At 39.6% G+C, this 26,511-nt stretch overlaps 1 protein-coding gene across 7 annotated transcripts; it reads right to left on the bottom strand.

Moving 5' to 3' along the window:
- Window positions 1-729: 729 nt before the first annotated feature.
- On the bottom strand, window positions 730-25,262 carry zcchc2 (zinc finger, CCHC domain containing 2). 7 transcript variants are annotated; one of them, XM_040126644.1, is made up of 14 exons: window positions 24,283-25,262; window positions 20,558-20,678; window positions 20,319-20,389; window positions 16,898-16,969; window positions 15,181-15,281; window positions 12,837-12,940; window positions 11,911-11,973; window positions 10,341-10,395; window positions 9,148-9,277; window positions 7,704-7,771; window positions 7,238-7,314; window positions 6,161-6,277; window positions 4,316-5,986; window positions 730-2,038 (listed from the first exon to the last, which is right to left on the bottom strand). In XM_040126644.1, the coding sequence occupies exons 1-14, from the start codon at window positions 25,078-25,080 to the stop codon at window positions 1,977-1,979; spliced, it is 3,510 nt and encodes a 1,169-aa protein (XP_039982578.1). In that variant the 5' UTR covers window positions 25,081-25,262; the 3' UTR covers window positions 730-1,976. The 7 variants fall into 7 exon arrangements, with proteins under 7 accessions (XP_039982578.1, XP_039982573.1, XP_039982577.1 ...); XM_040126639.1 differs by having other exon boundaries at window positions 7,238-7,347; XM_040126643.1 differs by having other exon boundaries at window positions 7,704-7,768; window positions 10,341-10,401.
- Between the last annotated feature and the right edge of the window lie 1,249 nt (window positions 25,263-26,511).

Below are 26,511 nucleotides of genomic sequence, written 5' to 3' on the forward strand. Positions count from 1 at the left end.
TCTTCCCTGGCCCATGCCTCATTTCTCCACCAAGTCTGGTGCAAATCGGTTTAGTACTTTTTGAATAATCGTGCTGACAAACAAACCAACCAACCAAGACACGGGTAAAGACATAACCTACTTGGCAGAGCTAACATTTCACTAATTTACACTCAAACTTTCAATACGATCAGGGACTGCTACTTCTGCTACAGTCTTACTTGATTGTAGCTAGTATTAGAAAACCTCAGATTGATATTGCTCTGTAATTACTGAGTCAGTTTGCTGACTTTATGACTCTTTATCTATTCTCTAGCATTTATGCCGTCAAGTCAGTTGCGGCCGCAATTCAGCAAATGTTATAGTCTCGCTTTAGGAGTGGGAACGTCACCTTCCAACAGAGCTAGCGAGCTGCCTTGCTATATCCATAAAATATAGTGACAGAAAAATGGCATCGAGCATAAATGAGACTGATGCAGCTGTCGTAAATCAACTTACACAAATAACACTCAAATAAATCGAGGGGGCAGAGTTACTATTGACTGGTTTGAATTTAAGGCTAACAAAGACATGCAAAAGACAATGTTCTTGGAGAGACACTGGGGCGGCAGTGTGATGCAAGAGGAGGCTATGACGACAGGGTTGTCAGCCTGCCTTTGAGTGCGGCTAGTCGGAACGGATATAACATTTTTTTCGCCTTGAGTTGTGGCTGGACAACAAATTCTTGTTTGTTTTGAAGCAAAGTGAGTCCTCCCAGTAGCGGTTAAAAAACCTTAAGTCTTGTCTTGAGTAAGACCAAAGCTTATGAGTGTCCAAACCAGACTAGCTTCATCTTCAGGGTAGCAGATTTTAGTATTTTCTGTGTACAAGTTGGAATTTTTCCCCAGCTCTAGACTAAAGGTTAAGGGGTCAGGGGAAAAACAAAGATTTTCTTCAGACCACAGAGACCAAGTACCATTGCATTCTGCCGGGCAGATGAATGATAGAGAAGTGAGGTGACTTTTGTTAGTTCATTTAACTTGGATCAGGGTTGAAAGATTTTCTTCTTATTGTATTTCTACACAGAGAACTTGCTCACTCTAAAATGTTAGCCATAAAAAGTTATTTCACACCTGTAATACTAAAGTATACTAAAACCATCAGAATGCTGTATTTGCTGATTAGTTTGCAATTTCATGTTGATTTTGATAAAGAAAATGAAAGAATCCTTACATCAACTTGGTTTGCCGTGGACTGTTTTAGTGCACTTACGTGCGTGTTTCACTATAGTGCATTTGACCAAGGAAAACAATAAAAAAAAAAAAAAAAAAAAAAATACAAAGCAGCGATTACCTTCCAACCAAATATACATCAAATGGCAAAAATGCATGTGATCCATACATTTTGATACAGTCAGATTCCTTAAAAGAGAAGTTGTACATTCAAAAAACTTACAGCAAAACTGAAAACAAACATAAAATCCATTGCGCTTACAATTACTTTTTGATTCGTCTTAATTTTTGAAAACCGCTATATAATTCTGTCAGACAGTAAAATCTCAGGTGAACAGTAATAATGAGGAAAATGCATAAATACGCTGTTTTAGAAATAAGTGTTTAAGAACCTTTTTAATCAAGACTATTCTCCGGTTTAATGTAAAAACAAAACAAAAATTTTCCCAAAATCTGTCAACGTCCTAATAAGTAATAAGTTAAATGTTTCCAACCCTCAGTGCAAAAATATCAAAAACAAACTGAAAGGGAAGGGACCGGGAGTCATGTGGACAGTTGGTGTACGCAAGACAGTGTATCATCTCCGAGGGAAAAAGACTTCCTCAGGCACAAGTACTTAGGCTCTGTCCACTGAGCCCTTTGCAGGTCAGTCTTTCTTTTTGAGATTTTTTTTTTTTTTTTCCTGAAGTACACAGAAGTGTGCACTGCCCACACACATAGCCTGGGGAAGAACAGAGGACCGTCACCGTGGAAACGAGACCAGAGGAACTCTTCATCCTTTCTTCTTCAGTCCACATTGTCAAATGCTTCTGAAATGTGAGAGGCTGCGTATTTTAACCGGAAGCCACCTGCAATGAAAACACCGACACACAAGCAACCACATGGACACGCACAGATGTATCCAAACACACAAAGGATATACAATCAGTGGACAGTTGAGGAAATTATGATCTGATCATTACATTAGGTCAGTGAGGGCCTTGAACGCTGTCAGGCTGTAAACTTCCTAAAAATTAAGGACTAAGTTAAATGGATGCTTTGAATAACCTAAACCTCTTGTGTTTTTGTTCCTGTATCCTTTAGATTTTTGATTACCATTTTTTCAAAAAATGCCAAAGACTAATTATTTGCGAATGAGTTGAATGGACCGAATGTTTTGCACCATTTAGGCAGTCGCTGGTTTGCATTTACTTCTGCTGTCTATGGAAATCAATTTGCAGAGACTTCACAAGGAAAATCATATCTGTTATCAATGGTGTCAGAGTTGCTTTTTATTACACGACACAATGTTAACTGTTCGAATATGACTTCCAAGTCTGCAAACTGATGTTTCATCAGTTTAAACCTGCAGGTTTCACCAGCTACAGACAACATCTAGCCCCATTTGTCAGGTTTCAGACTTTTCAGTGCTGTACAAAAGAAAAAACACTGCTATTAACACTCTGCAGGTACCTAGCCCTGTGAGGGCACATACTTTCCATAAAAAAGCTCAGGGAAGCAGCTGTACACTGCTCTTTATTGGAAGTGGGAAGGTTAACCAGATGTACATTCACCAAACCAACCAGTTAGTCTTCATCCTTCAAGTCTTTTCTCTTGTAAAACATAGATAGTTTGAAAAATCTTCTAGCGATGCATAAATCTCAACTTTGTAGTACTTGTCCAAGTAAATAAGTTTTGCATCTTCTTCACCTCATTCCGGTGCATTGAATTCATAATGATCTCATTAATGTTCCCAGAGCCTGGAGCACAAAAAACAACCAATGCAACAATGGTTGGTGAGAGCTGTAATCACAGTGGTCATTTTTTTGTCAGCCATTGGCCATGAGGAGCAGCAATGCTTGAAAACAAACTTTGGTAAGCCACACAAAGGAGATATTCATTTTTCATTTGTATGGTTTTCAAGAAGTATTTTTGGTTTACCAAAAAAAAAAAAATCAAAATAATAATAAAAGAAAAATTAAAAGATAAAAAAAATTTGAAGTTAAGGACTATCTGGTTGGTTGGCAAATGTATACCTTCCTGAGGTTTTCTTTGGGAACCATGAGCAGCGGATGAGACTGTCCCAAACAGGGCTACGTAATTAAAGTGCGTGCAATGATGACATTACTGCCACCTGCAGGGAAAGAGTGTTAACAGCTGCAGTTTTATTTTTGCTTTCAAAAAGCACTGTAAAACCTGAAAAACATAGACAAATATCATCTGGAAAAAAACAAAAAAAACAAACTGTTCATAACTGTCTTTGTCTGCAGATGGCACAAGTGTTTAGCTATTCAGATATTACTTTATTTGCTCGTAGAAGGTGACATTTCTACATCTATAGGCAACTGCTGCTATTTCCTTTCCTTTAAGTGGCCCAAGTTGAGCAGCATGGAACTGGTCTAACAATGACTTCACAGCTCCCTCCTTTCAGCTTGTTAATCATAATTAAGTGAGCTTGTGAGCTTGTCTGTCTTTTAGTTTGTAAGGGACTTGTAAGCCAGTTTCATGAGGTGCTTCCAAAGGCTTCATTGGCGCACTTCCTCACGCACCCAGTAAGCATTTGGCGTGAAGTGCTGCCACATTTATTACTATTCCTAAAACACAGGAAAAACAAAAAACAAAAACAAAAACAGTTTAAGACAGTGGTTCCACCTACTGCTTGTTGTTTTTAGACTGTTGAGTTTCTTTTGTTGTGTGCCTACAAACGCACAACCCAGTAGGTGGTACAACGTTTTCTCTTGGGCTCACCGGTTGGAATGGAATTTGCATACTTAATTTGCAAACATAATTTCTCTTCTCCGAGATTTATTCCAGGTAAGAACACTCCCAGTCTTACTCCTACCACACTGCAATACAGTCGTCCTGACAAATAACCCAGACTTGGCTTTTCAAGCCTCGTACTGTTGCTATTTGGTACAAATTGAGTGTGCCAGTGAACCTCTGGAGCTTTATCTGGCCAAATAAACCAAACTGATGGAGGTTACCCACGGGAGCTGAAATTAAAAAACTCAAAATATACTTGGTGAGAATGAGCCCTAACTTCCCATAGTCTAGGCTGAATGTCGGACTCTGGTGACTGCTTGGGGTTTTGGGAAAGGAAAACTAAGTGGTCCTCTGTTTCTCCCTGTTCCGCGTAGCTGCATTACCTTGCTGTGTGGAGTCTATGGAGGGCTGGTTGCAGTCCTGAGCGTAGTGGCCACTGACACCACAGTTATAACAGGATACATTGCCGTTCTTCTTATTGACTCCAGCTCCCCCCAGTGTCGCAGCAGACAGCATCCCCAGAGGATTATGGTATACGTGCTGGTAAACACGCTGACAGAACGATGCTGCTGGCGCCATCTGCTGCTGGAGGTTGTAGTTTGCAGCTGCGGCAACTGCCACTGCTGCAGCCTGGGTGCCCAGCATGTGCGATGGCACATCTGCATGGCTGTGAGAGTGGGTGTGGAGAGGGCCGTAGGGGGACGGGTGTGCGGGAGGTGGAGCAGCGGTAAAGAAGGGGGGCAGGGTGGCACCGTTGGCTTGGTGAGGAGGCTGGGCCTGGGTGAGGTAGCTGTTACTGCACAGGCTTGTTAGCTGGAAGAGAGGTGGAGGAACGCTGAACACCTGCCGTGCTGCTGCTGCCATTTGGTGGGCAGGGAAGAATATTGGTGCTTGGCAGCTGGAGGCACCGCTGACACTGCTGTTGTTGCTGCTGCTGCCTCGTGTGCCACAGTTGTTATGACAGCCACAAGTCCCACAGCCCACTAGCAGCTGCTGCTGCTGCTGCTGCTGCTGCTGCTGCTGCTGCTGCTGCTGCTGCTGCTGCTGCTGCTGGGGAGCCACTTGTTGCTGCTTGGTTTGCTGAATAGGGTTGCCAGGGGCAACAGGGGCGCTTCCTATGGAAGGGCTGCTGTTGCTGTAGGATGTACAGTCACTGTGTGCCGTGCTGTGAGTAAGTGCTGGGCTGGTGCTAGGGGCAGGTCCAGGGGTGTGGGTGGGCACAGCTGGAGGAACGACTGCTTGTACATGTCCAGGAGACGGAGCTATTCCAGTGGCTGCAGGTGCTCCTCCAGGAGGCATGACAGATGTGGGGATAGGGGGCAGAGTGTAAGGAGAAGGCAGGCCACACGGTAAGGTTAAGCCAGGGTGCTTGGCATGTGAACTCTCCACATGTGGCAGAGAGGAGGCCGGGCCTGAGCTGACACTAGCCGGGTCTTGGCAGGGCAGAGACTGCTGAAGAGGAGAGGAGAAGGATGTGGGGCCTGGGGTCATGACACTAATGGCTCTTACAGGGGCCTGATGTGAAGCCTGTGGGACAGCAGGGGTAGAACAACTCCCTGAGACTCCATCAGTACCACCCTGGCTGTGAGAGAGACCTGTTTTGAACCTCTGAAGCAAAGGCTGCACAGCAAGACTTCCTGGAGGGTGGAGGCCGTTAGGCGGAATCCCAAAGGTTGGGAGAATGTCCCTCTTCTCTGGGTCTCCCACAATTCCAGGCCCTGGGATGACCGGAGGCACTAGGGGCATCTGCATCATCATTTTCCCAGATGAGGGTTTCCCATCAGGGATGATGCTTTGGCTAGGAGGAGGGACCAGTGGAAGCGGAGAGTCAGTGGGCCCGTTGGGGAGCACATAGGGCAGAGAATGCATGAAGGAGAGTGGGGGTAATTCTGTGCTGGTCTCTGGGTAGAGGGGCTCCATCTGGGACTGATGGTTGCTGGAAGCCAGAGGATGGACAGAGGAGACCTCCCCCAAAACAGCTGGATTGGTCTGGTGTGTGAAGAACATTTCAGGGCCGGGACCTTTACTGGAGTCATCAGAGTGGCTGTCCGTATCTAACAGAGAAATAAGATCAGGTAAGAAAAGATTCAGTCCATGTTACACTAACATCTTTGTCACAGAGGACAATAAGAAAAGCATCTGCATCATCAATTTCCCAGATGAGGGTTTCCCATCAGGGATGATGGGAGGCATGTAGGACACCACAGGTACATCCTTCATTATTTTACATTTGTTGTTGTCATCCTCACTATCCAGGCTCTCTGGTCCTCTGTGTTGAGGGCTGGATGGAGAGCTGTAGCTTTCTGATGATGTTTCACCAAAAGAATCTGGACCGGAACCCCCACCTGCAACAACATCTGAGTTAAACTAAAAAGAAGCTACCAAACATCAGCATACAGAGCATTCGCATAATGTGGAAGCATGTATTTGTTCAAAGTATGGGTGTTTACATTAAGTGGAGCTACTGTTGTGCATGTGTTTTGTGTAAAGTAGTATGGAGCTGTGTGGAACAGGGTCTGACATCACTGTAAGCAGTAACAGCTTTTACTGTCACTAAAAAAATGAATGTTTTCAGTCAGTTATTTTTATACTATGTCCAATGAACAATAAATGAATGTATTAAAAATCAGTTACCATTAGCCAAGGTACTTTATTTTAGGGACTTTCTATGACACTGACACAAAATTTAGATTTTGTCACTCTGTTATTATTGTTTGCCTTAATTCTATTCGGTAGATAATAATCTATAAGTTTGTAAGCATGGAACATAAGCCCCATTTCTTTCTTTGAATCTTGAGCCCTATTTTTAAAGCCTTTATTTGTGCACCATTAGAGTATGCTGAATTAGCTACTAGCCCTTCCTGGTTGCAATAGGAGCAGTTCCTGTTTGTAACAGGAGCACTTCCTGTTCCTTTCTGTGTGTTCTGATTTGAGTGAGTTATGACAAGGAGTGTAATTTTTGAGGCATATTGCCGCAATTAGGCATCAAATGTTTTGAAGTACCTCAATATCCTCCATGAACCGTGTGTCACAGCCACAGCTGCAGCTCCACAATGTGATGATGAGCGAGTCAAATAAGTGGCCAAACTACAATAACTATCTTCCTGTTGTTTTTAGACGGCAGCCTGCTCTGTCTCTTGTATTTCACAAAGTATCTTTTCCTCCTTCCCTCTATTACAGGGAACAGTTTTTATGTAGTTGTTTCATATTTTTTTCAATTATTCACAATCATCCTGGAATGACATGTTCCTTCCCTCTGTTGGTCTATTACAAAAAGCCATCACAACAACCACCCAGAAACTCACCTTTCCTCTGAGGCGACAGAGCTGGCACCAAACTACCATTGGTCACAAAGGTAGCCCCTTTCCCCTTCCCGTTCTCCCTGAAAGGACGTGGAAGACATTGGGACATAGCACTGTCAGCAGAGAAATGCAGTAACAAGGGATACAAATGTATATTTGATGAGTAGAGTGTGGCAGATTAAAGACTGATAGACCGTTGACAGAGCAGTGCAGTGCTCTGACACGGTCCAGTCAAATAGGGTAAATAGCTTTAATGTATACTCTCATATTGCCATGCAGATCAAACAGTTGATAAAATCTTCTTCTAATGGCTTCCATGTGACACACAGGGTGAACATGATTGTATCTCTCCAAGCAATGAAACATTTATTTTGCTTGATTTATATTTCACTCAATAGTGTCACACTCTAGCACTGATAAAAGTTACTTTAACACCGTCATAAATTCTGATAAGCTGTTGCTGACCCACCTGTCTGTGGGTAGGACTCTGTTCTTGGTTTTAGTGCCTGGGTGGCTTCTTTTCTCAGTGTCCTGCTGCTGTAAGGAAGATAAAAGGTCAGAACATTTGAGAGCAGTTTCAACATCCAAAACATTTACAAAACCAGTACATTTTCAAAGAATTCCACTAGGATTTATGTGATTCTAGAAACCGTTACTGCATTTTTTTGGGGAAGAATTTTGTTTTGTTTATTACCTCTGCCTAATGTGTCGTTAAAATGGACTGTACGTATATAGCATTTTTCTAGTCTCATCGACCACTCAAAGTGCTTTACAGTACATGCCACATTCACCCATTCATACAGCGCTTTCTGCACACACACACACACACACACACACACACACACACACACACACACACACACACACACACACACACAACAATGATACATGGGGGGGGCGGGGCGGGGTCAGTATCTTGGAGGAGCCAAAGATCGAACAATCTACCTTCTGGTTATTGGATGACCCGCTCTACCTCCTGAGCCACAGCCGCTATGTGCTTGGCCTCTCACACAGGGGAAGATGATGTGTTGACAAAATCTTACTGGCCTTCATATAACTGCAACCTATAATGATTAACTTATTTTCATGGAATTGGTCGTAACTGTGAACTGTGCTCCTGAACTTTGCAGTTGAGTTAATCATTACACCAATGCTGTTAAATTCCTCTGCTACTGTTACATGTGAGAAAAGCAAAAACATGTTGTCCCAACAAGGCCTTCAACCCAACAGACTCAGCTACAAACATCCCTTAAAGAAAGCTCAAATGTTTTAAGACGTGAGCTGTTTTTTTTTTTTTTTTTTTTAAACTGGCATTTTCATTTGTAGAAGAAGCAGATTGTGGACACTCATCTGTGAGGGCCATTTCTCATCCTCAGGAGAAGACAATATTATTTTTCTTATTTTCAAGACAGTCATCAGACAACGCCTGGACAGACAGTTGAAATTGTTTTCAACTTGCAAAACACCAACAAATTCTTACTTCAATTAGTCATTTCGAAAGAACACAAGAATTATTATTTTTTTTTTTTTAAATAAGGCTAATTTTCTTGTTAATAAATATCGCACTGTACGTTGTGCATGGCATGTACATGTAGGTTAAGAGCTACATTACAGTTACAGCATAAACATTACGTATTACGTAATATATATTATATTATGTTCCTCATTGGATTGAATTAAGGAGATGTATTGTAATTAAGCTACTTTTGCTAGTGGCTTGTACCGTAGCTTACGTCTTAAATAGAAAGAAAAGCCTACCTGTAGCTCACCTAATGCAAATAATAAGTAGGCTGCAGCTACAGTACTGCAGACAAGAAGGGGGAACTTTTGCAATCATCAAATACAATTTAGAATGGGGAAAGCAAACACAAAAAGCATGCAGCAGTGGGATGATATCGATGACAGCCCTGTACCTTCTGCTGTTCAGCGTCCTGATTACTCCTCAGTGTACAGCTCTTCTTCCTCCTCTCTGCTGGACCATTGACCTCTGCAGTGTGGCCCCCCCTCCGACTATCCCCCTGGGAGGCTTTGGCAGTAGAGAGACTGATGGAGTAGAGAGGAATGTAAGTGCTGTCCTTTTAAAGTAGCAATCTGGAAAATTTTCATTTAAATAAATGTCTGAAAGTCAGTATCTATCACCAAATGAGGTAACACAATGGGGATTGTGAAAGTATTTATATATTTGCAGTATTACAAACTGGGTTTCTCTGGCGACATTCCCAGAAAAAATGCTGCATTAAGTCACTTCTAATGCAAACCGAACATTTCCTACTGCTGCTGCAGATTCACATTAAAAGCATTTAACTGGCGAAACATGTTGAATTGTATTACGAAGTAGTCACAGGGAATGAAATGTGTTATTCACTCAGCTTAGCACTTACATCAAAAATGTGTCTATAGAACAAGACAACGGTCATTTCAGCATTTTTGGACAGCGGATCAGTTTGTATATATCGCAGGGGGTAATGGAACAAGAAGGAGCAGCCACATCGAGCTGTTAGATGAAGAGCTGCAGAGGCTGCACACTTCCAACTTCTCAGTCAAGTAACCAGCTCCTTTCAGTGTGCCTTGCTGTTTGCAGACTCATGCCGTGTGCAGTATTAAATCAAATCACGGATGCTCACAGAATGACGGAAAAAGGCCAGTTATTGCCTGACTTCTTTATTAATACGAAAATAGTTTAATTTGCTGCCCCTAGAATTCTGTGACCTGTAATATTAAACCGCATTTGCTGTTACCACCAGTAACTACAGGTGTCACTAAATCAACCAGGACTGAAATCCTCGAGATTGTCACTTTAAGTCTGTATTAGATCATAAAAAGGTCTGTAAAAACGTAGTCCTAGCATCATTCACTAGTATTAATGAACTTATTTTTCTAATCAATATCAAATTCTTGCATTGATCCATATTTTTTCCATACTCTCCTCTTCACAGCTCTATGTAACAAGTCTTGTTGGAGATATAAATTAACTTTCTATAAATCTTTGCCTACATTCTTACTAATTAGCTGTTGTTTCCCATCATAATGTTACAGTAGTATTACATTATTATTTGGTGCAGTGATGTCCTACTTTTATCTTGGGGATGAAAGACAGTCTACTCACCCTTGACATGGACTCTTGGTCCCGTGCTTTTTTTTGTGTCCTTGAACATACGACTCTAAATCTCAGAAAAAAAAACAAACAATTTAAACAACATTACAACTACTTTTCATCAATAATCAAGAAACAAGATGTAATGCACAATGCTTTTTTTTAGATGCTTCCCCACTATGACAACAATCTGCTTGGTATCAGTTTGTGATGAACACTGATAAAATTTGAAGACATAGAATAGAGCACATTTTTGAAGATACAGAAAAACAGCAATCATATTAATATCATTACCTCTCTTAATTCCAGCTGTTAGCTGTTAATGCTAAACCCCAATTATCGCCCAAAGCCCAATGAAACCTTTACACGAGACACATTACACCACAATCTGCCACTGTCGTAAGTCCACTGAAAATTAAGCAAGTTGGGTCAATATGTCATATTTAACTAAAAATAAATGCATCTCATTGTTAAAAAAATAAAATAAAGATAATCTGAAGAACAGCACAGTACACCAATACACCACTGTGTGTACACACTGTCCGTTTATGTACTACATCTCAGGATTTCATACAGCCGCCAGGCTCATGGTGTCACACCCCACCTTGCTTTCCCCCACTCTGGATCTACACTGATCTCATACATGGCCTCTCTCATATCCAACTGACGGAAATCTATCAGAGCAACGGAGAAGTTTAATCCCTGCACTAAGAATTAGGTATTGTTGGGTTGTCTTCATGCTAGGTTAAGCTCATAAACAAAGTATAACTGGACCTCTATCTTTGCTGGGTGCTAAGACATGAAACTATGTAGTTTGAAATTCCCCATAAAAATCAAACTATTACTGAATAATATAGCCATCTAAACACAAACATACACTTAATGTTTGAGGCCTTTAAGCCCTCTCGCTGTTCTCTAAAATCACTGAATTCATTAGAAACTACTCATGACAAGCCCCATACATTAAAGGCTACTTATTGATTTTTATCATACCTTGTCTTGTTTAAGCTTTCATTCTTTATATCTCACTGTACATTATACAGTACTGCACACATAAAATGCAATCAGTTTGCTCTTTCTATTGCCCAGTTTAAGGTAAATGCTAATTTTAAACTATAGGAAATATGTTAACCTGAATGTAACATGTAATTTCCTTATAAAATTAGCAGTATTAGTAATAAGTATGACAACTCTCAAGATTTGATAACATTAACAGAGGATGGATTTATTCTGATGTTAAGTATGAGCCAGGCCAGGGCTGCGGTTACTGCTGCCCAAGCTGTACTCAGTCCAGTAAATGACCAGGCAAATATAACCTTGAAATATGAGAATTTGAAACACACTGAGCCTTTCCACACGACCTATAAAAATAAACGCTAGTTAGTTTTTCATGGTTACTATGACTACAGCGCTAGCTACTGAGCTGTTCCTTTGCTTTGTCTGTACACACAGTCAGGCCTCATTCACTGATTATACAGGGCACCGTGCATTTCTTTTGCCTCTTTGTTGCTCTCTCCCTACTACTCTACACAGAGGAAAAAACTAAGGAAATTAGTTGTAAAAGAATTTCACTTCTTCTCACCTTCCTCCTGACTGGAGGCATCAGAGCAGTCTCCTTGGTAGGCCTTTCCAAGCTGGCAGTTGCCTACAAAGAAAAAGATCCCTTGGTTTCTGACAACAGTAATCAGATTATGTTCGCACATCTCAGTGACAATTGTTGCTGGAGTTTTATGACAGTACAGTAGCCCACTGCAGGCACCATTTTGGGGGTTACTGCTTCATTGCTTGACATCTAATTTGACATCTACGGGGGGCCAATGCCAATCTTTATAACTTTGGAAAGAAATGTAAATATCAATACCAGCATCAATGTGTTTCATCACAGTACAGTCATATTTAGTATACAGCTCAAAAAACATGTTTAAGTGTGGAGAACCTCTTTAAAGAATAACAGTGGCTAGGCACATATCAAGAACTATTCAGATCATGATCAAATCCAATTTAATGATAAAGGAGAGCATATACAATGACACTACTATTTTAAGATTTTAAAAGTGCCTTAGTCCACATGTCTGATGGTCATAAATGACAAAATACTGCAGTTACGTTATTGCTCCTTTTAATACTTTGGCTTAGTTAAAACTATATTTTATATTTATTCACTGAACTGAGAAGAAAAATGAGAACTAAAAAAGGAGAAAAGGTCTGAGAACAATAATGGTTAAAAGAATAGTTGTTTCCCAGCTTGCTCTAAGATTAAGATGACACTGAGTACATTCTGAAACAGACAACATGAGTTGTATCACTTTGAGGAGATCAGATCACTGAGACCTCTATGGAAGGCTACAGAACAGCTTAGATGTTACCCATTCCAAGGGCTGACTTTAAAAGGCACCATGTCATAAAACAAGATATGTTTCACCGGTAAATATATATGAAAACAGAGCAGATATTTTAAAGGGAGAAAAAAATTCCTTCATAGATGTTCATTCTTAGTCTGATACTCACATCTGCAAGAAGCAGGTTTCGCAGAGTAACTGGAGTCACAATTGAAGAAGCTACAGACCTTTCTAGTCTGTCTGAAGACTGGAGGAGCTGACAGGAACCTTTCCCTGGAAATAAATTTTGAGTTATTGGACCTATACTTATTTATCACAGTAGTGGACTTTGTGTGGCTATGATCAAACCATGACAACATACTGGTCCTGAACATGCAAATCAGTGCTTAATTAATAAAACAACAAACTATTGCAGCCATCTGTGGAGCTCTTTTGCAATGCCAATATATTGCAGTTACACTAACATAATGTAGCTAAAACAATAAAACAAAAAGCTTTCCCCTGACACCAATAAAGCCAAGACCCAAAAAAGACGAGAGACTTGGAAATGCAAGCAACAATGATGATTTCAATGCAGCTGGGTTGTGGGCCTCACCTCTTCGCAGTTGTTGGCTATTCATCCAACCATGAAACAAAATATAAAGGTACCATTGTCTGACATGCCTGAAAATTAGTTATGGGGACAACTGCAAAATATTGCATGTAACATTGAGACAGATCAGAGGTTTTCTCAATATGAGGGGTGCCTCCCCAGGGCGGCTCAGAAGAGAGTGGAGGAGCAGTGGGAGAGATGTGAGGCAAACATACTGCATGAGGTGAAAGGCACAAGGGCATGCCAGTGCTCTGAATACAACCTTAAGTCTAGTTCTAGTGATTTGGCCCACTTAAACACTGTCAGCAGTTGTAACTGCAGCAATAGGTGTAACACACAGCTTACTGAGGAAAATCATGCACTTCAAAAACACTGCCACCCAGTTTCTGCAATTTGTGTCCAAAATTGCACTCTTCTGAGTCATAACTCAGTCAAATCTCAACAAACAGACATGATACACATAGGTTTAGAGTCAATATGAATTAAAATTTCCGAGGATATCAAGACATCCAATGTCTATTGTTAATAAACATCCATAAATCTGTTCAGAAATCAGGAAAAAAGGACACTTTTTATAACTTCAGAATTTACCTGAGAATCATCACAAGTTTTCTTCAGTATCAAAGTAACCCAGCGATACTTGTCTGTGCATCCATGTGCAAACCAGTGCAAACAGGAAATGCTAACAAACAATTCGGCCTACTTTTAATGGTACCAATTTGCCAAAATGTAAACAAATGTATGTTTAAAAGAACATGACTGAAGTTTTAGGCCACAGCTAACTCACTGAATGCAAGGCAAAATGAAACTTTGTTTACATCCACAAAAGAATTATTAAAAAAAAACTTTAAGAATTATTATTCCCTAAATAGAAGTAAGACAGAAAAACTAAAATGAGAGTGACAAAATGCATTAGTATTAACTTTTTTGCATGTTGCACTCAATCAATAAATATTTTGACATTTTGACAAAATGATGAGCACTGTTATTGTTCAATGTTCTTACATTCCTGGAACAGTAATGTGTCCTTCTGTCCATTAATATACAGATATTTTCCTTGTGTTGAAAATCTGCTGATAAGCAGATAAAAAACTGGTGCTAAACTGCAGCCGGGTTGGGCGGGAATTAGGGTTGTGTGGGTGAGGGGCGCAGTTGTCTTGACTCATTTCCGATTCTCATCTAGTGTTGTCTTGGCATTGATTCATTACATTAGCATGAGTAACACTTACTGGCTGTAGAACGTCTTCAATTACAATAAGTTATGTTGTGTGACAACCATCAGCTCGTTGACATTAGTGGTTATTGAATATCTATGGGGAGTTAACTGCTTTAATTTGGATTTCTCTGAGAATAATGAGAATAAATGAGAATAATGCATTTTGCAAATTCTACTGACTGCCTCTTAAAGCCAGAAAGCATGGGTGTTAGTTCTCTCCTAAGTGTACTTTGGCACAGTAAGGACTAAAAATGTATTCCAGATTTATTACATACAGGAAATGACCCTAAAACAGATGCTGACCTCTTTTCCTTGGAGAAATAACCAAATAAAAGGCTCCAGACCAGATAGCAGTTTTTCCACACTCAAGGCTGCAGTTTGTAATGTTTTCATGTGCTCTTAGATGGTGTGGACACCAAAGAACACCAATCAACAGCATGAAGTCCAAAAAGGTCCATCATGTTTAGCTGAGAGAGCTGAAATTAAATGTATTTTAATTCTATCTAGTCATGATCATTTCCAATATAGCAGGACGCCACTGAAACTCCTGAAAGGAAATCAATTAGGTTTTAATCATTTTCACTCAAATACTGAAGCAAATTATGTAAATATTTATCAGTTACGGCTAAACTACTGTGCTATAATTCTCACAATACCCCCATTATTTGACACATCGGGAGTATATCTGGGATAAACGTAATGTACCTGAGGTTCTTCTCCACCTCCCTGCTCTCATGCTGGCCCCCCTGGTTAAGAAGCCTCAGGATGCTCTTCTCAAAAGACTCAGTACACTGATCCTTAGGAAGCTGTACAGAGAAAGAGGAAAGGTAAACAACAGACAGGATTCATTGAGAAACTGGTTTATGCAAATAAAGATATCATCATCTGCCTGTTAAAAACTACAACAGTTATTTGTGTGTAAACTTGTGCAAAATGCAGCAGTGTGGCTTTGGATTCAGCTTCAATGGTCTTAAATGAACCTTTAGCCAAAGACTGTTTCAGCGTATACAGCTGCACCCTGAGAAATTGTGTTCTAGACTTGGCCGAAAACCTCATCACTGGAGTTTGTACATTAACTTAGTAAACTCCCTTGCACACTGTACCTATAATGCTCAAGGTGATGACTGATGACAAATCTTTTGACTCTTGTGTGCTTGGATTATTAGACAAAACCATTATTAAAACAAGACTGAATTAAAAAAAAAAAAAAAAAAAAAGAATGTATAGTGAAGTATAGTGAGTACTACACATAGATCACTGCACTGCAGAAGGAGGAATAAAGCTGACAAACCCTTCAGGACTTTAATCAAATTTGTTTACTTTTGTACGAGTAAATATTCTGCTTTTGTCTTATTTACTGCATTAACATTCACCCATGTTCACCCTTTTTTCCTTGCTATCAAACCACACTATAACAAGGCAGTATTTTTTTTTTGTCGTATTAAAAGGTGGTAAAATCACCACATAGCTTTTTTACAGCAGACATTTTGACTTGTCATAGCATGAAAACCGCAGGTGTTTTAACATTAATGATAGTTACAACATTTTAACATTAATGATGGTTACATTCTATTCAAGATTCCCAGTAAGTGTTGACAGTGTCAGTATGCCTGCATGCACAATGCCAAGACCTTGAAAATGAAGCAGATAAATAGATTTCAGCTGTTATTCATTTTACTATTTACACCTGTGCTTTTACTATTGTGGCAAAATTTCTCATGTGAAAAAGGCCCAATAGGTCCGACGCTCTCTGACACTGTCCGTGGTGCTGACACACTCACCACAGCAAGTATCACCTCCCATGACACCAGACCAGATGATAAACTGAACTTTGATTTAACTAAGATTCAACATTTTTGCCTACATTAATACATCCTTGTTAAAAGTTTTATGGACGATTACAGCCAGTTCAATGGAAACTTGTTTGAACGCAAAAACATTACATGCCTTGATCCTGTTCATAAATGTAGATAGCATGGATGCAGCTATGTAACACAACAGTGACATAAATCCTGGAAATATTGGAAATTTCTGACATTGAAAATATCTCCAAGCATGTCAACAAACTGTTGCACCACAACTGGAAGTTATATCAGAATAAAATTCAATAATAACACTGATACAAACGATTCAGCTAATTTTATAGGGGCTATACACTGTTTGTTTGTATTTGGTTTCACTTGGTAATGAGCTTCTACATATTCGCATCACAACAAAAGTAACCAAATTAGGCTGCTGATCTGACAACTACGAGCTTTTAACTAGGGCTAACATCATTGGAATAATGGGTGAATACTCCCAAGTTGGTGTTTTTCCTCTTCCTGCCAACACTGTTTGATGGGTTGGAGGACCCATAACTTAACAGCCCATAACTCACAGCACTGGATGAAAAATCAATAACATCTTAAACAAAAGTGGGTACCTTAAGAAGGAAGTTCTCCAGTTCCAGATGGGTTTTAGTCACACTGCTAGAAGAGGAGTCTGACCACTTCACCTGAAACATAGCAGAGGACAACCTCCAACATTATACGGACTACAGTGAGAACGCTAACAACCGTGACCTCAAAAAGGAAAAGGGGCTATGCTGAGATATAATGTCATAGTAAAAAAGTAAGCACTCACACCCAAGTACATACCTAAACAGAAAAGATTACACCACATTGATTTAATTTATCTATTTTTAGTGATTAATTTTTAAAGGGACAGACATATAAGACAACAAGACATCACAACAAAAATAACTCCAAATTAAAAACATGACACAAAAAAAACATAGCAAGTGCTTTTGGAAAAGACAGGAGAAAGAAGTGACCAAACATACCTGTGCCTTCTCATCCCTGCCTATAATCATGTAGACATTAGTTATGCTCATTAAGAAACCACATGTAGTTCAGTTACAACTTCTACTTTATAAAAATGTTCAAATTTTAACACTTTCTATTCTTGTCTTTATACAAAACAAAAATCACAAAAAAGGTCTTAATTCTTCATAAAGGAACCATAGACATGTAAGATCAGGTTGTGTATAAAATAGATGTGTTAGACCACATAGCTTTCCTGTTGAGACTCAGGGAGGTCTGATATATTTTCTGAGTGGTATGAGCTCATGAATTACTCGTGAACATGAGTGCCTGTATAAACCTTAGGAATATGTTAATTCAAAATTTACTCTAGAGCTGAACATCAGAGCTTGACAACAAACAACCAGAGTCATTACAAACTATCTTCAGCAACAAGAAGAACAAGGAGTCCTGCAACATATGCTCTGGCCAGCCACAGAGCCCTGATCTCAACAACATTGAGTCAGTCTGAGATTACATGAAGAGACAGTGACAGCGCAAGTGTACGAAGGCAAAGGGTGGTCACATCAAATATGGATTTGTTTTAGTTTTTTCTGTTTACTGCAGTTTGTATGAAGTTAATTGTTACATGAAAACTAATTGCGCCATTATATTTGAAAGCATCCTCACTTTTCTTTCAGTGCCTAACACTTTTGCAAAGGATTTAATTTAAATTTTTTATGCCTACAGTAGATGCCAAAGTATTAAATTCAGCTGTTTGGATAGTGACATGCTATTAAATAGCATCTTATTCAGTGTTGTATCACAAAAATAGCAAACTATGACTTATCAGGCAACATTTAGGAGAATGCATTACTGTCTTAACACCATCTAGCTGGTTATATTTTCTTATAGCAAGTTAGGTTTTAGTAAGAAAGCTAATCTAAACTGGATTGGCTTTGCTTATTTTTATGTGGAAATAAACAAGTATTCATACCTATAGTTAATGTATATTAAATATTCTACAAGATGAAAATGACACGTCTACTTAACTCATGTGTACAGTATGAACACGTGTGACAATATGTGTGTTTAGTCTTTGCATGTTTTGAATCAGTGGTCTGTGTCCAGTAAAGACAGATGGAGAATGAAAGCGGCTCACTGTTGTGAGTGCTGTTGGCTTGACTATCAAAGCTCATTCAAGCCAACAGGACTGTTACTATCTACTCGCCATCTGTCTTATTGAATTTTTCTTTCTGTAAATGTGCACTTAATACTCCCATTAGTTACTGTGAATTTGTATTGGGATAACATTAATTGTTGAAGCAACAAGGTCCTTAGTTGTAATGAACTGCCACTAGCTTTGCACTATACTGACTCAATGTGAAACTGGAAAATTGGATTAGCTGAGAGTAATGGCCAACTGTGGCAAAAAAAGAAATTTTAAAAAATGCCTAGGATTGGCCCACCACAATTAACCCAAAGACTTAAAATGATGCCTGTAACAATATGGACACATGCAGAACCTGCATTTTTGTTTCATGGTCAAGTCCAATTTGGCAGCTACAACATACAGGGCAGCCATTTTGTTCAAATCCTGCTTGACCTAGCCAAACATTTTACTAAGATGGAGATAAAAAACCCTAACTTGCAGGCTGGCACTGGTGTAACCAGCACAATACACCAAAGGGAGAAAGTGATGCCAAAGAATGAGAGTAGAAGACACCAATCAGAAAGACACCTCATGCACAAACTAGCATATGAAGCCTTATGAAATGATAGCTGTGGATAATGAAGGTAAGTCCATGATGTCTTTTGACCTGATTGTGATTCAGTGAGGAGACATCAGCAGCAGGAGTTGTCTAATAAAAGACAAATCTTGACACGCTCTGCTTAGATTGCCAAAACTAACTACTACCACCAATTTTCATATAGAGCATGAGCAGGAGCAAGTATGGTACTTGGTTATTTAGCACATTGTCCATATGCTCAAATGTTTGTTGTAAAGAAAGGTCCTTGTACATATATTTTGAGGGTTGAACGTGGTTTTTGGACTAAAAGAGACCATGTGGAAACAGAACTGTCACCCAGTGTCTCTATCCTAGACAGCCCTATAGAAAGACTGCAATTGAAGTGGCCCTGAGAAGAGTTGTTTGAAAGTTTATTTGATTAATTTCATTAACTTAAATAATTTTTGGTTTTTCACCAAGCTATTATTGTTACAATCCACTATCAAGCTAACTGTTTGTTTCATCTTTCAAATGCAGGGAATTGCCCACCTACCACAGCTGAGAGCACACATGCAGGAAGGTGTTAGCAGAAGAGCGGAAAGCAAGAACATGTGTGCGTATGGTGTCCAGCAGGTACACTACAGGAAACACCAGAAATAACTACAGTCCTGGTCGAAAGTACTGGCATCCCTGAATTTTAAGAACCCTTCACAACAATGACAGCCTCTACACGGTAGCAATCTAGTTTTTTGCATTTGTCTGCTGGTAGTTTCTGCCACTCTTCCATTGCTGTGTGCAAGCTCTTTTAAGTTTGCAGGAATCCTTCTTCAAATGACAGATTTAGCTCTCTCCAAAGGTTTTTAATGGGATTTTGGTCAGGACTCATCTTTTCCTTTTCAACCATTCTTTTGTGCTGCTGAATGTGAGCTCTGGGTCATTGTCCTGCTGAAAGACACAAGACCTTCGCCTCAAACCTAGTTTTCTGACAGTGGGTAACACATTTCGCTCTAAAATGCCTTGGTAATCTTCTGATTTTATAATTTCATTAACTGTATTTTTTATTTCAATATATTGGACTTTTGTTGTTCAGTAACTTTTGACATTTTATTAAATATTTTGATCAAATTTGGCTTTTTCTGAAGATATTCCAAATTCTGTGCTTAAAATTCAGGGGTGTCAATAATTTCAACCAGGACTTTACAATAATCAGGACTCAGTGTTAACAGTCAAATTTGAGATTACATTGATTAACAAGCCAAATCACACTTAGACCAGACATTTTAACCTGAACCTGAGCAGTGTGTGTGTATGTGTTTGTGGTTGTGTTACCTACCTCAAAGTTGTATTCCCTCTCTATTCCGGTCCGAGAGATGCCCCTGAGCACAATTCCCTCTATATGCACCGCTGCAACAATGGAGACCAGTAATTAACTCTTATGACTCAGTGGCATGTCTTGTAGCAAAAGAGCTACACAGCTACTGGGACTAGGCAAGTATCGAGTTCCCTGTTGTACCTGCATCAGATTAATAATAATAATTATGTGCAGTATATGCTGTATATGTTTCCATTCACCTTCTCTTTGTGTTACCCAGCGACTGGAGCGTCGGCTCTGGCAAGGAGGATGGGAAGCTGTACACTCTCCCAAACCAAGCGTTGGGGAAGGCAGATAATCTGCCTTCTGACCTGTTAGCTCCTACAAAAAAAAACAAAAAACAACAACACAAAAAAAAAAAACCCACACCAAGTTATACACTGCCTCATTCTGGTTTTGTTCAAATGTCATGTTTAGTTTTAGCACAACTATAATGTTATAAGAGCATTATAACTTATAACCTGTAGCTTCATATTTATATGAAAATATATTTATAGTTTCATATAAATATGAAACTAAAGATTTCATATTTGTCTAATAATGAAACACACTGTCAAATTGCATCACACTTTATGTTTTGCAGAATCATACCAATGTTATCTAAAATATCATATTAAAGTTAAATAATACAATGTTTAAAAAACAAAGTCCAATAGGTTAGTCAGTGCAAGTTCCTAATGCTATAGCACAGTGTAAAGTTGGATTCTTCGTCTAAATTTAGTCAAAATCAGGCATGTGATGATAATACCTTTGAAATCTTGAAATCATCAGCCTTATATAAACCCACTAATGTCTGACAAATACCTATCCAGCAGAAAAAAAATTTACAGTTATGTCTACACAACCCTATTTAAAATGTTGAATAGCTTAAGATGGTGAACAGCAAATATATGTGTGTAATACAAATACAATATAACAGCCAAGATACACCATCCATGTAAACATAGCGTGTTGGATTTCAAAGAGACAACTAAAGCATAACTGTCTGACAATCAAAAGAGATGCGGTAGACATTATGTAATCACAAAGAAACAACATTTACCACTGTTTGTTTCTAACCTTCCTCTCATTCACTGTCCCTGTCTCCCTTCGTCTTCTACCAAAATTGACAGTGCTACAGTCCAGACACAGTATAGCACTCTAAAAATGGCAAGTGTGATTTAATTAAGAGCAGTGCATCTTAACCAGGCCAGGCCCTGACTCACAATGATGTCAACCTCAGAGACACAGAGACAGCCCCACAGTGTTGTTTAAAGGTACGCTCACTGTGTTAAAAGAGAACTCCTCTGGTTTAGCACTGCAGCCCCAACCAACACTGACTCGAATGACATCACTTAAGACAATTCTGTGCAGTTCCAACAGGAGTTATAAAAAGCTGTTTTTTGACATAAGTAGTAGTACTCCACAACACCTGAGTAGTGGACATCAAGCAGCAATAACTTGTCAGGTAGTAACAATGGCATTCAAGTGACGTTTAACCGTTTTTAATTATCTCCTATTATACAATTACTTTTTCTGAGAGACTACTGATAGATTTATAATGGATACTGAAAATTCATTTCCAGTCATTGCTCAACTGAGGGGAGCATCCCTAATGTAAACTGCCACTTGTACCACGTGTGGATTTGGCAGCAACACACTCACACAAGTTGAGATTAATATATAGAGGTTAACCCACAGGCGTGAGGGGTTTTTCAGGTCTCGATGGAAAACTGACACTGAAGAGTCAGCTGAAGAACAGTTTTCTTTCTTACATGCCTTCAGACTAACCGAAGTGATTTTTCCATTAATACGTACACATACACTTGTGGAAAAATAGGTAGGTACAAACACCAAATTTAGGAGGAAACAGGTCTGATCAGTGAAATCAGCTGTTTGATTAATTTGGAACCAGATGGAATAAAAAACTTTCAACTTGTGGACCTTTGTGGATAATGGTTCAAGACTGATAAAGGGACGCAGATATTGACTGATAGCGACAAAGATAGGATAGGTGCTTGCTCCCCCCACCCTTTTAAAATAATGAAGTACCTTATGCAGTTTCCACAGCTACTAGATCCTGGTTCCAAGAAAGCCCCCCCCCCAAAAAAAATCCAAATTTGGATTCTTTGGGTTCAAGAACTGACATCACTGCAGGCTCTAAACCCAGACTCCGGGGGATTATAACATAAAGTTATCCAGATATAGTCGCAAAAGGCAGAACCCCCTTAATTTGTAACCTGGACTGGTGTAGAAAGATCAGTTCCAAGGTTAAGACAGGAAATTCTGTTTAGATATCCCAGCAAACCTGATTTGGTAATAAGGCAGCTGACTTCCTAATATTTCTGTGAAGAAGGCTACATCCATGTTTGTCTACCATCTATGTTTTTTGCACTACTGGTTTTTATGAAGACCAAAGTTGCTGCTATAATTGGTTTCTACGGGGTGGCAACAGGTAAAGGACAATATTATATCGCTGTGTAACTAGGCTTGTACATTAGTAGGTGTACAATTTCCGCAGCACATATTATTAAGCCTTAATACAAATCTGATTGAGAAACCCTGATTTAACCAACATTAAGACCAGTCTCATCATCATCATTTTTAATTTTGTTTATGTTATTATTAATATTATTAATTAGTGCTGTTACCATTGCTGCTGTTTCTATTAATAACATCATTACACCTATAAGTATCAGTATTACTATTATCATTATAACAACCATTCTGACAGTGCCTGAATACAACAGTATCTAAAGCTGTATCCCCCTGGTTCTCTCTCCCCCTCTCACTCCTCTTTTCCCCATTTCTCAACTCTCAACCCAACCGATCGAGGCAGAGGGCAACCCACCCTGAGTCCGGATAGTTGAACTGCAAGGAGAGGAAAAATATTTGCCAACCAAATAAAAGGCATGACCACCCTGTTATGTTAATTAAAATCACACATATGCTCCAGGGCTCAGGCATGTGTTTCATTATCTTGTCTGATTTTTGACTCCATGGAAAGCCCTAATGGTATGCTACAGATTACGTGATAAAATTGAAAATAGCTGTGTAACAAGTAGGCAAAACCTAAATTTAAGATAACCTTCGCAGTTAACATTATTACACTTACTAATATTAGAAACTGAAATGTAACGGGTGCATGTTTTCACTCCAATTTACCAAGCTCCACACCAGTTTATTTATCTGACAAAACTTCTACCGCAAAGGAGGACATAATAAGTCAAATCAGCTACTGCCCTGTTTGGTTGGAATGAAAACCTGCAGACACCTGGGTCATGTTGAACTAATAAAACGAAACAGTATTTTGTCAAACACCTGCTGCTGCAAAGTTACAGCACAGATCAGCTGCGATAGGCAATCTGTAATAGCAGGCTGCTGGATAACCAGACAATATTAGCAGAATAGCGCTTGGCATATCACCTGGATATATCTTTAATAGGGACACCGCTTAAAATTCAGTAAGCTTGTTTGTGCCTTTTACTATTAAGGGCATTTAGAAAGACAACGGTAGCCAATATGAAGCCACAGCACCAGACAAATAGGAAACTCCATAATGGGACCAAGACAACGTAGTCATAGCAATATCCCATACATTCGAACAGGGCTGGTGTCACTGGTTGAAACCACTTGGCTGATGGCAGGTTAACGGCTAGCTTATATATGTTAGCTAACTCTGTTAGCATGGACGACAGCTTATGGTAGGAAAAGGACTTTTCCTGCCACAATACATAGCATACTCCAATATGTAATGTAGCATTAGATAATATTACCTATTTAGCTATAAATGTATATTTTAGTATTTTACTACTTTAATTTTACTTACAGCTATCTATTCTAGAGACTTAAACTCTCTCCCGAAGAACAAACGTTGAAGTTAAGCAAATGTTGAGCTAGTTTAGCGCTTAATAATACAATGTTGGTTTATTGGTCATTAGGTTACCGTTGTCTGGGCGTTTATTCTAAGCTGATTTTGACGTCTCTCTTCTAAAGCAAGTTCTATTTTGTCAAGCTGCCCTCGGACCGTCTCCCGTTGGTGGAAATGGAAAGCTGGGTGTAGAGAGGCCATGGTAAAAAGCAGCGCCAACTGCTCCAGGGGTCCTGCCGCTGTTTCGTTCGTGGAGAAGCCGCAGGTCTGCTCTGACCGCCCGAACACATTCCCGTCCTGACACGGTGGATGGAACGGGTGGAGGCGAGAACCCCTGAATGGAAGATGGGAGAAGTCATACGTTTTGTAGAACAAGGCCGGGTCTACATGGCTCAGTATCCGAAAGAGTATTCCAGCACATTCCCTGCTGTCAGACCCTAGGAGGGACAGGCAGACTAGGAGTTTAGACCTAACCACTGGGTCAATCACGTCCGTTAAAACGCCTAAATCGCTCGGAGTATTTGCCCGAAACTCAAAGTCCCGTAAAACATGGTAATCCTTCCTTGCGAGGTCCTCTAAATAAGATCCCAAAAAGCGGAGCTCCAGGGGTTGGCACATATGTAGGAGCCCACACATGAATTCGACCCGCTTAGCGGGGTTCAGATGTAGGCCGAACCACTCAAAAACAGTCTCCTTGTCCAACTGGGATGGATTCACATGAGATCTGGGCGACTCCTCCAGCCTGTCGGAGACCGAGGAGGGAGATGCCGCCCTGGGAATATGTTGGTGCTCCGACTGATCCAATGAATCGTCTTCGGCCGTTTCGTCGCCTCCTTCCTCGCCCGTTTTCATCGGTAGTTTCATTTTCAGCATTTCAGCAATGAGAGAGAGGCTTCAAAGTGTAAATAACGGATCAATATACATTATTGAGAACTTACAACGTTTCGTAATGCTGAAAAGAGAAACGAACTATCAGTTGTTTGACAGTGTTTTTACTATTAGCTAATCATCTGACGCGGCGATAGTACTGAACCTTTTTTTCCTACGTTACGCTCCTCTTCTACTCCTCATTTCCGGCAAAGTAGCTATGCACAGTTAGCACTTTGCTGCCATCGTGCGACTGTTGGTGGACTTTCTGTAACCTACAGTAGGAGTCATAAATAATACTAAATAAGATGTAGGCTTCTATTTTTTGTGTCTTTGTTTTAAACTGTCCGCTGCACTTTTACCGACTCGAGTGCGTAGACTGAAATAAGTTTAATGCCCTTCTAGCAATTTGGTGCCCCGTTTTCCAAACAGCTTTTTGACAGAAAACATTTTAGCTACTATACGTTAGCAGCCATTAGTGACTTCTTTCTGCCAGTGAATTACTCACTACACCTCTTCTGTAGTTAGAAACTGTCGCATTATTCAAAATGTTTGCCCAATTATATTTTGAATTGTATGTTCATTTACTTAAATAAATGTCACGGGCAAGCTAATACAATATAAACTGATAAAGGTCTTAAAACTGGAGCTTCACACATGCCCCTCCACAAGACAGGCATTAATGCAGGACCTGCCTCAGTTGATACTGTACTTTAGTGGTGAAAATTCCTTTCTGATTTTGCAATTAATCAAATTTTCTAAACCAACTGGCGTGCAGTGAAACTGTGACCCCAGGGCGGCACCCGCTTAGCCCAGTTGATAGTCCATCTTTGGCTCAACCCCAACCATTTGTATGGAAAACGTGAATATTCAGAATTTAAATCTCTTCAATGCATGCTTGACTTGATATATTTGTTTCTACAGTGTTAAAGAATACCTTATTAATAATTCTGTATTACAGTTAAATGCTAGTCTCCATACAGTGACTCCCTACTTGAAGGAAGAGCCTTGTCAATTATAATATCTGTTTGAGAATTTTTTACTCAGCTTTGTCCCTAACTGCATTTGCACTGGAACACATAGAATTTCTGATCAACCGCTAAAGAAAATTTATAAGAAAAATCACTTGTCACATAATCTTGTTGTGCTGCTCAGCCAAGAGATTTCTCTTTCTGAATAATCTTTTACATTCATTATACACACTGGGGTCAGCTTTTGACCGTTCTGTCACAAACTTTCATGCATCTGCGGACAGTTTATTTTCATATACTGCTGAATGTAATCATGATGTTCATATACTACTGATGGTGATCATTTATTTTTTATTACTCTAGATATGTTCAGTAAGTTACCATTAAAAACAGATTCTGAGAATCCAATGTTAAATAAGAGAAGCCTTGTTTTTCTTTTTAAAAATTACATCAGGAGTGTTTAACA

Source organism: Xiphias gladius, chromosome 5 (genome assembly GCF_016859285.1).
Source record: "Xiphias gladius isolate SHS-SW01 ecotype Sanya breed wild chromosome 5, ASM1685928v1, whole genome shotgun sequence".
Taxonomy (NCBI): domain Eukaryota; kingdom Metazoa; phylum Chordata; class Actinopteri; order Istiophoriformes; family Xiphiidae; genus Xiphias; species Xiphias gladius.